General features: G+C 48.2%; 5 protein-coding genes across 5 annotated transcripts; 1 reads left to right on the top strand and 4 right to left on the bottom strand.

The window, feature by feature from the left end:
* Positions 1 to 299: 299 nt before the first annotated feature.
* On the top strand, positions 300 to 1,265 carry Pmar_PMAR020550 (ADP/ATP carrier, putative; the record flags this gene model as incomplete). The annotated part of the gene is made up of 1 exon (XM_002775524.1): positions 300 to 1,265. The coding sequence occupies one exon, from the start codon at positions 300 to 302 to the stop codon at positions 1,263 to 1,265; it is 966 nt and encodes a 321-aa protein (XP_002775570.1).
* Positions 1,266 to 2,521: 1,256 nt separating this feature from the next.
* Pmar_PMAR020549 (RNA recognition motif containing protein, putative) lies at positions 2,522 to 4,225 on the bottom strand (the record flags this gene model as incomplete). Its single annotated transcript, XM_002775523.1, has 12 exons — positions 4,142 to 4,225; positions 3,983 to 4,099; positions 3,825 to 3,937; positions 3,723 to 3,778; positions 3,587 to 3,658; positions 3,428 to 3,539; positions 3,269 to 3,377; positions 3,062 to 3,183; positions 2,934 to 3,012; positions 2,802 to 2,880; positions 2,670 to 2,750; positions 2,522 to 2,617 (listed from the first exon to the last, which is right to left on the bottom strand). The coding sequence occupies exons 1-12, from the start codon at positions 4,189 to 4,191 to the stop codon at positions 2,522 to 2,524; spliced, it is 1,086 nt and encodes a 361-aa protein (XP_002775569.1). The 5' UTR covers positions 4,192 to 4,225.
* A 74-nt stretch (positions 4,226 to 4,299) lies between these two features.
* Positions 4,300 to 7,567, bottom strand: Pmar_PMAR020548 (hypothetical protein). Its single transcript, XM_002775522.1, has 18 exons — positions 7,427 to 7,567; positions 7,215 to 7,374; positions 7,042 to 7,113; positions 6,947 to 6,996; positions 6,794 to 6,892; positions 6,667 to 6,741; positions 6,523 to 6,615; positions 6,337 to 6,459; positions 6,188 to 6,285; positions 5,998 to 6,136; positions 5,847 to 5,942; positions 5,661 to 5,763; positions 5,506 to 5,618; positions 5,302 to 5,426; positions 5,190 to 5,236; positions 4,840 to 4,973; positions 4,630 to 4,788; positions 4,300 to 4,577 (listed from the first exon to the last, which is right to left on the bottom strand). Exons 1-18 carry the CDS (start codon positions 7,535 to 7,537, stop codon positions 4,419 to 4,421), a joined length of 1,956 nt encoding a protein of 651 aa, XP_002775568.1. The 5' UTR covers positions 7,538 to 7,567; the 3' UTR covers positions 4,300 to 4,418.
* Positions 7,568 to 8,861: 1,294 nt separating this feature from the next.
* Positions 8,862 to 10,610, bottom strand: Pmar_PMAR020547 (WD repeat containing protein, putative; the record flags this gene model as incomplete). The annotated part of the gene is made up of 10 exons (XM_002775521.1): positions 10,452 to 10,610; positions 10,094 to 10,412; positions 9,958 to 10,035; positions 9,787 to 9,915; positions 9,628 to 9,741; positions 9,393 to 9,572; positions 9,268 to 9,341; positions 9,145 to 9,223; positions 9,035 to 9,095; positions 8,862 to 8,983 (listed from the first exon to the last, which is right to left on the bottom strand). The coding sequence occupies exons 1-10, from the start codon at positions 10,595 to 10,597 to the stop codon at positions 8,862 to 8,864; spliced, it is 1,302 nt and encodes a 433-aa protein (XP_002775567.1). The 5' UTR covers positions 10,598 to 10,610.
* A 96-nt stretch (positions 10,611 to 10,706) lies between these two features.
* Pmar_PMAR020546 (hypothetical protein) lies at positions 10,707 to 10,928 on the bottom strand (the record flags this gene model as incomplete). The annotated part of the gene is made up of 2 exons (XM_002775520.1): positions 10,707 to 10,760; positions 10,812 to 10,928. 2 exons carry the CDS (start codon positions 10,926 to 10,928, stop codon positions 10,707 to 10,709), a joined length of 171 nt encoding a protein of 56 aa, XP_002775566.1.
* Positions 10,929 to 10,963: the final 35 nt, after the last annotated feature.

Genomic DNA, 10,963 nt, shown 5'->3' with positions numbered 1-10,963 from the left:
AATTGCCGCACTGTCTTAACTAAGCTCCATCCAGTGAACAGTCATCACTATCGTGATACCCACAACATCTGATCTGATGACGGCCATTTGGTCGATGGTCGAGAATATGATATTTTTTTTGTGTGATAAACCTTAGCTTGTGAGCTTAAGAGCAACTTCACGATCGATGAACTGCTAGGAACTCATCGACGTTGACGCTAGAGTTATCACAGTAGAACTTGCGTTTCATTCGTAGTAGGAATATCGTGTGTTCAGTTTTTATATTTTGGTATTTTCCCTTGTTGACATTTCGTTTCAACATGTCCATTGCAGTTCAAAGTAAGCAACAACAAGAACAAAGTTTCATCCAGAAGTATCCCATCTTGGTCGACTTCATGACCGGTGGTACCTCTGCTGCTATCTCCAAGACTTTGGTGGCCCCCATAGAGCGTGTTAAGATGGTCCTCCAGACGCAAGATTCTAACCCCGATATTGTCTCTGGTAAAGTCGCTCGTTATAACGGCATCGGCGACTGTTTCATGCGATGTTGCAAAGAGCAAGGCGTGTCTAGTCTTTGGAGAGGCAACTTGACCAACGTCCTCCGTTACTTCCCCACCCAGGCATTCAACTTCGCCTTCAAGGACAGCATCAAGAGCATGTTCCCCAAGTACGATCCCCATAGCCAGTTCTGGAAGTTCCTCGCTTCCAATGTCTTCTCTGGTGCTGCTGCTGGTGCCGGTTCTCTTTGTATTGTCTATCCTCTCGATTATGCTCGTACTCGTCTTGCTGCTGATGTTGGCAAGGGAGCTGATCGTGAGTTTAAGGGCCTTATCGACGTTATCACGAAGACCTGCCAGAGGACTGGTTTCTGGTCCATGTACCAGGGCTTCAGCATGTCCATTCAAGGCATCATCTTTTATCGTGGTGCCTACTTCGGCCTGTATGATACCATCAAGCCCCTTGTGTTCAAGGATGAGAAGAATGCTAATGTTATTGCTAAGTTCGTCCTCGCCCAGAGCGTTACTGCTGTTTCTGGTTTGGTATCTTATCCCTTCGATACTGTCCGTCGTCGTATGATGATGATGGCCGGCCGTGGTGGCAACGCTGTCCAGTACTCTTCCAATTGGGACTGCTGGGTCAAGGTCTTCCAGGAGGAGGGTGTCCCTGGTTTCTTCAAGGGTGGCCTTTCTAACATGCTCCGTGGTGTTGGTGCTGCTTTGGTTCTCGTCTTCTATGATGAGTTCAAGAACGCTATCAATAATAAGGTAGCTCAGAAGAGCCAGTAATCATCATTCTAACTGTTGTTGCATTATACGATGATGAATTAGCTCTATCGTTCCTTTATATTTAGTTTACACAGTTATTGACAATATGTATCTAGCCCACCTTACCTCTGGGGTTGGGTGATTTTCATCCAATATTATGTTCTTGTCGATGACCTGTGCTGCTCTACTCTCTATTTATCAGTGTTGCTCATACCATTTCTGATTGATTTATGATGAATGGAAGTTTCTGAGTCGTGTTCTATTATCTTCATGGGAATGAGGAATAACTATCAAGAACTGCATTCGGATCAATGAAAACCGAATGGTTCTTAGAACTGCGGTGTTGTGCAATCTCGTAGGTAGTACAAAATATGATAGTGTTCAAATGGGAAATACCCTAGCGTGGAAGCTTCTACAGGGAGAGTTAATATCTCTCTCATGTGTCTCACTAGTGAAATGTATTATTAAAGATTTGAACACGAACAAGTAGTAACGTATAAAGAATGGATCATGTGAGAATGTGAAGTTCCTCAATCACCACTGAGAAGATCTATCATTTCTACTGGCGACACCTTCTTTCTCGTCGTCAACAACTGCTCCTATCCATCAAAAACAATACTAAGCATATACAACGTAAATAGTTTCCTACCGATATTCGCAATGGTCTTCTTGGACTTGATGATGAATTGCTCATTGGTTCCTGTCATCAACATACGATGCAACATTATCATCTACAAGAGCCTACCTGCAACTCGTAGCTTTCACTGTCGGGTTCGGAACTAACTCTAGAGAAAACGGATTACCGTCGGGGTTGCCTCGTGGACTTACCTCGAGTAAGAGCCCGAAGGGTCGAAGCCAGCCGCTATGTCTCTCATCACGCCCACTACAGCTGCCACTACAGGGCCTAGCCATTGAGTGCTGGAGGGTAGAGACTACAGTGGAGTTCACCTGATGAGTAGTGATCACGGATTTGTCTGTGTGATTTTCGTGGCGCAGTGACGGTCTCTGTTGCCTCTTCCGGAGAGAAGCGCAAGATGGGCACTATGAACAGCATGCCTACCGCCAGCACGATCAAGATGAATAACATATCGCTGAAGTGTGATGACAACGTAACCATCGCATAATAAATGTCGTGATACGTACCTATTCCGGGCGAGCGGATCCCGAACCATCGCGGTTTCGGGTATTGTCGTTGTAAGTGACATGAGATAAGCACTGCACAGCAGAAATATGAGATTTGTATTGACAACCCCACGCGATCTATTTTGAAACATTTGTTATCGTGGTACAGAACCACTCCCAACAGCAGAGCCGCCAGTAGAGACTGCTAGTTGTTGCATGATCTCTCGTACATCAGCAGGGAGGCTAGCAACCTGATAATAGACGTGAATTAGGCCTATTAAAAGCAGCTCTAGAAGCACTCACCTCAGCTGGAGTCATCTGTGCTAGTTGCTTGCGTAAAGCCTCCTTCGTGTCGGCCGGCAACGCTGCGATGTCCACAGCAGGCTGAGAGACATGTCAGTAACCACAACGATATGGTACAATAAGGCCACTCACTTTCTTCATTGCATGATGAGGGGCTAATCCGCTCGTACCAATAGAAGTCACTCGAGAGATGGTACCAACCGTTGTTGCTCTGTAATAAAAATACATGCATCGCTCCGCTAGACTTTACAAAATTGCGTTTACCTTGCACCAGCAATGCTAGCCCCTGCAGCGAGTACACCAGCTGGCAACACGCCGCTCATCATCATAGGATTGGAAATGCCTGGAGGAGCAATGATGCGACCGGAGGGTTCATGAGTTGATGGTCTTACCAGCCTGGAGCTGAGCAGTGGGGTCGGTTACCAGACTGATGGGGACAGCTCGGGGAGGCTGTATGGGCTTTACAGGACATACTCGATGCTGTTTCAGTGCCTTGATACGCTCTTCTGCATATCTGCATATCGATCACTCCAATGGATATGCAAGCCAACCAACTATCGGAAAGTCCCTAGTTCAAATCCCCCCTCTAACATTATTACATCATATCATCCGGCGTCATCGGGAAGGTCGGCTCCGAGGTAAATCCCAGCAAGTACGCAACATGGTTGATCGCCAACGGCAGCTGAGGATGCGCCACGAACAGAGACCCTATGATGCAACAGCGCTAGCATGCTCCAGCAGCTTCCCAGTCCTCTCACGCGCTGCTTCTGGGCTTTCACTGACGAACTGTTGTGACTGGCCAAGGAACTGGTACAACTCCACTGTAGACCATTGATTCAACAAGGCCGCTATCTCACTGTGGGTTTGGACCTGTCAAAAGCCCTGGAATCTCCTCCCATCCCCCTTGTTAACACTACATCTAATGCCAGATGCTCTGCATTTTCATCTGTCAGTCTCTGTTGGAACTCTCGAAGCTTCTTATTATTCACCTATACAGGACCGTGACAGCAGCTGAGCTCAATGGCAGCAGCAGCAGCAGCCTCCCCTCCTCACCTTCACATTGCTTCGCCCAACATCAGCGCCACTGCGTTGAATCGATCGCTGCACTCCTGGAAACAACCAATAGGCAGCCAGCTACAACCAACCACTACTAACCTTCCGTGTTACGCAACTCATGGTCAGCCCAGTCAACTCGAAGCGGCCGGCCTCCACACTCCACGTTATTGAGATTACGCATTGCAGCGTATGCAGTCTCCTGATCTGCGTACCTGATACGACAGGAAATTCCCTTCACCGCAAACGAGCATCTCTACTCGCAAAATCCGTATCCCTTAGGTCGCCCAGTGACCTTATCATGCATGAGCCGAAAGCTCACAACAGGACCGACCGTTGAGAAGATGCTCTTCAACTGTTCCTCATCAACATCGTAACTGAACTCGTCAGTGCGAACATGTTGATGCCTCCAGTATTACGGAACATTCCCCACAAAGACACTGCAGCTCCGGTTTTGCTGTCGGAACATTACAAGTAGTAGAACCGTAACAATAGCCTTGACCACCCACCATTTAAATCACACTGATTAACTCGACACCAGAGCTAGTACGATGATAAGTAAAACATCAAAATGGGAAAACTTTGAAGTTATAAACTGCCAGCCCGAAGACATGCTGGGAAAGTTCGAAAACGCCACGATGAGAGACTGAGCTACTATCCTGGTTCGGTGACCAGATGATTAGCATACGTTAAGACCTACAACTCGACCTCCTTCTCTTCATCATCATCATCATCAGTCTCCGACTCTTTCTGATTGAGTTTACCCTTCGTCGTTTTACGATCCCTTCTGCGCTGCTTTCTTTCTTCCCTGAACTCGGCTTCAGCTCTCTGAGCCACCTCCAAAGCCGCTCGGAGCTACAATACAGCAACGGATGTACTGTTGATAATAACAACCACTGTTGCCTACCTGCGCGATCTGCTGTTGCATCTCCTGCAAACGACTAATGTCGCCCGACATTTGCAACGCTTGAACCACGGATTGAGAGCTACTCAGCTTACTATTGATATCGCCAATCAGTCTCGACTTCTCCTGAGCCTCGAACGCATCATCAAGTCGCTCTTCAGCCTGGCAGGGAAGAAATTATATAATCGATTAGAGTGGCGCGCGCTTTCTTACATAGGATAGAGCATCATCTATATCAGCGACTTCCTTCGCACTAGCATTCTTCATGGCCGCCTTTCGGTCTCCTTTCAGTTTTTTCACCAGCTGCTTCAAATTGGTGATCTCCAACGAATCTTCCAGGGCATCCGCTGACCAGAATCAATAATAAGTTTCAATTCATTCAATGAAAAAGAGCCAGTTCGTCACTTCCCCATACGGGAGTGATGCCACCACGTTCGACAGTATGTCCATACGGAAAGCCAAACGTTCGCCCATTTCTGTGTGGCTAGATACCGAAAATGGTGGAATGCAAATGAATGTTGACGGAGTTCCCATAGGATAGGAGCCCTATCGCTGATACTTACGCGTTCTCTTCAGCTTTTTCTTACTCTTGGGCCTTGGATATTCGATACTGAAGAGAGCAGCCATTAAGTGTCGTCACCAGGGATCGAACCCGCGACCCTTCCTAACACCTACACCTCATCTTCTACCAACTCGTCAGGGCCCAATGGTGTCAATGGACGTCTGTGCTGATAGAGGTCAAGCCCCTCCGACCACAGTGATTGTGTTCCCTTCAAACGCTCTATCATAGCACTAGTAACCTACCATAAAAACCATATAAAAACGCCATGAGCAGGGATCGATCCCGATATCTCCGCCATTCAAGTCGGCAACACTAACCTCTTGAACCTTGATTCGCTCTCGACCTTTCCTTGCCTGAGCTTGGGTACCCTCTATGATAGCCACTCTCTCGAACAGAGTGACCGCGGGATGCCAGAACTCCACTACCAGCACTGAGCCACGAATCACCACTAAATCGTACATTTCACCCTCACCATAGACGATATCTGAAGAACCTCCCGATCTCGTTATAGCCGGGTTAGGTTCCGAACATGGATCCACCACAACCGGTTCGCTGCCGAGAGCAATACCGGGTAACTAGAGAGAAGGACAAGGAACTTCACCCATAATTTGTCAATTCGAAAGTATATCTCGCTCGCCCACATAATATACCCTTCTACCTCGACAGACTCAGTTGTGAGTATTATTGGATCCTCAGGGTCCTCCGACTCGTTGAGAGGGAAGGCCAGTGCGAGACCAGCATTATTCGAACACGTCTGATAAAGGCACATAATCAGAATCATCGACCCACGAGGACAGAGGTAGACCTACCCCAACCTGCTGGGTCGTCTTAGAGCCGTTCATTGGGACCAGTTGAATGACAGCGTTGAACAAACCAGCCACATAAGTGCTAACGTCGACTAATACTGCGGCGTCATATCCCAATAACAAATCACATAGACGAGGGTATCTGATGATACCGTCCAAATATCACAGGGAAATACCACATGTAAAATCCTACGTCGGACAATCGCCGCCCCTGAGGCCGCCTCGAACCATCAGCTCAGCCGCCTGTGGGCTCCTCGGCGTCTTACCCCTCCTGGCAGCTTCCAGAAGTTCCTATAATCACAGCGGAGCGATGCATTATCACCAACAGAATGGTCATCACACCTCCCTGCGTTCATATAGATTGAGCGCTAACTGGAAGTTCCTCCACGGCATCACAGGCTCGGCAGCTAAACCCTGCATGTATGCCGGATTATCCGAGTCACCACCCATCCTCTCCCTCTTGGCCTGACAATATGCAGTGCAGAGTGAATTCTCGCTACGACTACAAAAAGCGAGATGCTTTATTACCAATCTGCCTTCATCAAGCCCGACGAGATTTGCCTCACAGAACCTCAACTGTTGATTCGCAGCAACGACCCATCCTCTGTATACCACACCAACCTATAACAATGTCAATGACCACTATCCCATCATAAAGGCTCGCAGCAATACATATGTGTTATTGATGAGGAAATCACCAGGATTAGATTTCACAAGCTCCCGTTCATAAGGCTTCAGCTGATCCATCTGAACATCAATAGCAGCTATCCCACGACTAGGTTGAGTGCCTCTGCCCTACCGGTGGTTTATGGAGTACTTCGTTCAGGGCCTTGGCCTCGTCCATCAGCATCATTCGCCTCAAAGATCTCAAATGAACCGCGGCCGACTCGAACTTACCCTGCCATAGAGAATACGCAAGGGAGGGGGGGGGGATTCCTGTACTACGACTCACTTCGAGCATGTAGGCAGATGCATTGTGAGCCACGAGCAGGTGACCGAGTCCTAACGAGGAATTGAACTTGCGCGGGTTTGATGTATAGGAACTACCATTGTTGACGAATTGTTTTTCCTTCTTGAAACCAGTCAGTTCGATAGCTTTCCCGAACCTCTCCTCAGCCACTGAGAAAACCCGAAAAATGCAACGCGGATGTATCGAACCCGGGTCCATGAGCATCCGAGCCGAGAAAACCAACTACTACGCCACAAACACTCATACTTACAATAGTGCTCATCTCTCCACCAGCTGCATAGGGCCAATTCAGCCATTATGTTGATTTTGGCAAGGCCAACGTCCTCACTCTTGACATCTACTAAGAGCTCCATAAGGCTCTTACGTAGTGCACAAGTATGGTCAGACAATAGACGCTTAGTGACCTTTTGCTAATACAAAACAGCATCAAAAATGAGACATTCGTCAACGTGTGATGCTTACTTCCTTCTTCATCTCTTTCATCGCCGCCTTAACCTCTTTTGGCACGCCACCCGGAAGGGTGTGTGCCACCTTACACTCAGTGTGTTGCAACAAAATACATACAACTATCATGATTAAAGACCCCAGAACAGGTCCAGTTGACGAGAAGGCAAGAAGCCTCATTTCTTATTAGTGTGTAAAAACCACTGAAAAACTCAGTCCTAGTGAAGGCTCGTCAACTCAACAAGGCTCTCATCCTTGATTTCATGTTCTCCTCCTCCACTATGATCCGAGCCACAACATGGTAAGTGTCCAATAATAATAAACGGTTGAATTGCGCGAACACACAGTGTTCTCCTCCTCCTCCTCTTCTTCATAGCATTGTGAAAGGTTGAGCAACAGCTACCACTCAACAATGCTGCTGATACTCAGGATGATGACGATGTTCCAATGCGACGTAAACGACAGAGAAATATACTACTCTCACTACTATACACGCATGATGAATTCTTACTTTCTAGTGAGGTGGTAAGAACCTCAGACTTCAGAATGATCAACAACGAACCAATGACCTCTAGAGGTGATTCAAAAAGTGCCCGATGAGAGACGAAAATGATAACGATGCAGAGATAACGACGATGATGATGATGACTGGTGTGATAGTGATAATGATGAGGAGTATCGCCACATACCGAGTAGTGATGATGATGACGACAAAGGGAACGGATACACTAACTACAGGGACTCGATACTACGCATGGTCTGCTCTTATAGACGACCTTCTTGGCTACTTCACGACAGTCACTTACGTATGACGAGAATGAAACGAGGTGCGACGAATGAAAAGGGACAATGTTGACGATGGTGTGGTATGGATTTTGCGAGGACAGATCTCTCCCTCCTAATCATTAACAGTATGATTGATACATATGCATCATCATAGTTAGCCAGAAAGGACTACGATGGAGTCATGCTGATAATACTGTTGATACTTTCAACAACAGCTTGTCTTCCCCAAATGTAGTATTCAAATGTCATTGCACAAAATGATATAGAGATAAGAGGGAGCCTGCTAATCAACGACGACGACGACGCTGTTCGTCGCCTCCATCAGGCCGATAACACCTAGTAGTGGTATACACGATACAAGATATCTTTTTTATTACTTGTAGTGTCCGACCATGGATGAGGCCTAGCCTGGCTGGGCCACCAGATGCCGGCGGTATCCAGGCCATGTTAACCAACTCAACGGGTGACTCTGTTGGCTTGTCTGGCGCTGATACCTGACGAAATGAGGAAAAATGCACCTACCAGGGATCGAACTCGAATCCATCTCGCCTTCATCTCTCCAAACAGCAATGGTTTCTCCGATGTCGAATATCTTCTTAATGGGTCATACAACTTCACACTCCTACGATGCAGGCAATAACTTCGTGGCGAAGTGACAGAAATCATCTCACCCATCAGCATGGCATGTTGCCAACGCATAAGAGTTGCACCAAGCCATCGCATTGGTCCCGGCGCATACAGTATCCTGGCTACCCTCGCAGATCGGGTTCAGGCCAATGGACTCGAAACCTGTCGCAATCGCCGCCTCCCAAATGCAAGCCCTTCATATCATCATAGCACCTTTTCGGGTGTCGAATACTAGACCGTAAATAGAGTCTTCCGAGAAGGTAGCGATCAAATGCTGAGAAGTTTAACGTGACCAAATTGCACTACTGGGAGTGGACACCTACTGGGTTCCACTTATTCCAGTAAAGCTTATACAAAGGCGGCGGCGGAGTGTTCGATCCTGGTGCTGATGGCGACTCGTACCTTCACCCGGAGTGCCGCAGGTCGGAAGTGTTGAGAATACTCACATTATAGTAGAATGATCTAGATCCCGAGAATCGAATAGCCGAAGTGAGCCATCATCGGATACAGAGCCGAATATCTGACATGCGGATAACGATCTGACAAAGGAGTGGTATGGGACTACACTCACTTTATCACTGTCTGCCGCGAAGGCCACATCTAGCACAGCCTTGTCATGAGCAATCATCTGTGTATCCATCTTCTCCCGACTGACGTCCCATAACGTGATGGTAGTATCAACAGCAGCAGCTGCCACTCGCGACGGTGACACCACGGACCAATCGAATGACGTCATGGGCGCGCTCACAGTCTATCAGACACTTGCCTTTACCAACAGCACCAAGCATGAGCCTAAACATCACCACCTTATGTGTATTCTGCAGCTTGGCTATCTGTTCCACACTGCTTGGTAGAGCCGGGCCACCACCACCACCACCAGTACCCGATTGTTGCTGATGCTGTTGATCATCCTCGTCATCCTGGAACGATATCTTCCAGTTGTCAGGCTACGAGACGGGAGTTACCTCTGGGGAGACGGATCCATCAGCAGGACCCCCGACTGGCTGCTGTAGTCGCCATAAGCGGAGACTTGTTGATGTTGAGGCGAAGGTGACGCTACTCAACGGGCCGGCTGTGGCGGGCATCCATAGTACCTGAAAATCCTAGGGGGAGAAGGGGGAGTCGAAACAGCCCACGTGAGACGGCGGAAAGCCGTGCCGACATGTCGCTGATACGCTCAATCCAGATGCCTCAGACGAATCCGGATCAATTATCTAAGCAGATGAGCACCCTGTTACACATCCGAAGGTCCCAGGATCTAATCCCCCCCACCGCAATATAATTGTTCATGGAGTGCCTTTGTGCACTTCCCACTGCAAATCTATCACCATCAGCTCCCACCGCCAGAGCATACACTCTAGTCGGGAACGCGTAATACTGGCAGCTACCACTCGACGACATCATCGCTCCATCACCCGATACTGCTGCTGATACACCGCATCCCACCGGTGATGGTGTTGCTACTGGCGCCGACGCGGTAGTGTGGGGACTCTGCGTATTTCCTCGAACTCCACCACCACCATCGCCACAATTCTCATCATCTCCTCCCCTATAGTAGTCCCCCGACTCACTACCAGTATCATCACAGTACCTACCTCCCTTTCATCATCATCATCTAGCCCCCTCTTACCTATCCCCTTCCCCTGCTAAGATCAATGCTCGTGCTGCTTTCCTAGCCGCCTCTTCAATAGACACATGCCCACCACCAGTACTGTAACCTCCCGTCATCAAGGAGGAAGGGGGCGGCTGTGGATTTCGATGAGTATTCTCATACATCGTGAAAGTGTTCAAGTAACAATCCTAACTACCTCCCCCGCCACGTATACGACTGAACGCTAGAGTCTCTCAAAAGGAACATGAAACACGACTGACGAGAAGAACTCAATCAAGGCTTCAAATCTCGCATCCTCTTCTGGTAGTCTACAAGACTATATTGTAGCTGTGAACAAAGCGTGCATCTTCGTGCGCATGCGTGCAAGTGAGGGCGTACGTTTTCGAGTTCCTTCTTGACCTTCTCGGTCATTTCCTCAATCTCATCAGAAATCTCATCCATCTTATCCTGCGATCTGAACCTCTCACGTACGTTTGCCGTCGCACTCCGGTACATCGCAAAGCCAGCAAACCAGAACTGACATGCAACAA

This window comes from Perkinsus marinus, assembly GCF_000006405.1.
Source record: "Perkinsus marinus ATCC 50983 genomic scaffold scf_1104296955874, whole genome shotgun sequence".
NCBI classification, from domain to species: Eukaryota; Perkinsozoa; order Perkinsida; family Perkinsidae; genus Perkinsus; species Perkinsus marinus.
The sequence above is the reverse complement of the archived record's forward strand: the minus strand, read 5'-3'. Positions and strand labels throughout refer to the sequence as shown.

What these genes read in the sequence shown, in the direction of transcription:
- Pmar_PMAR020548 (XM_002775522.1), bottom strand. Translation starts at nt 7,537, where the DNA reads ATGATAGTTGTATGTATTTTGTTGCAACACACTGAGTGTAAGGTGGCA. An exon ending in GTGGAGAGATGAGCACTATT is followed by an intron (nt 7,114 to 7,214) that starts GTAAGTATGAGT and finishes GGGTTTTCTCAG; the next exon opens with TGGCTGAGGAGAGGTTCGGG. An exon ending in TCACAACTGAGTCTGTCGAG is followed by an intron (nt 5,764 to 5,846) that starts GTAGAAGGGTAT and finishes CCTTCTCTCTAG; the next exon opens with TTACCCGGTATTGCTCTCGG.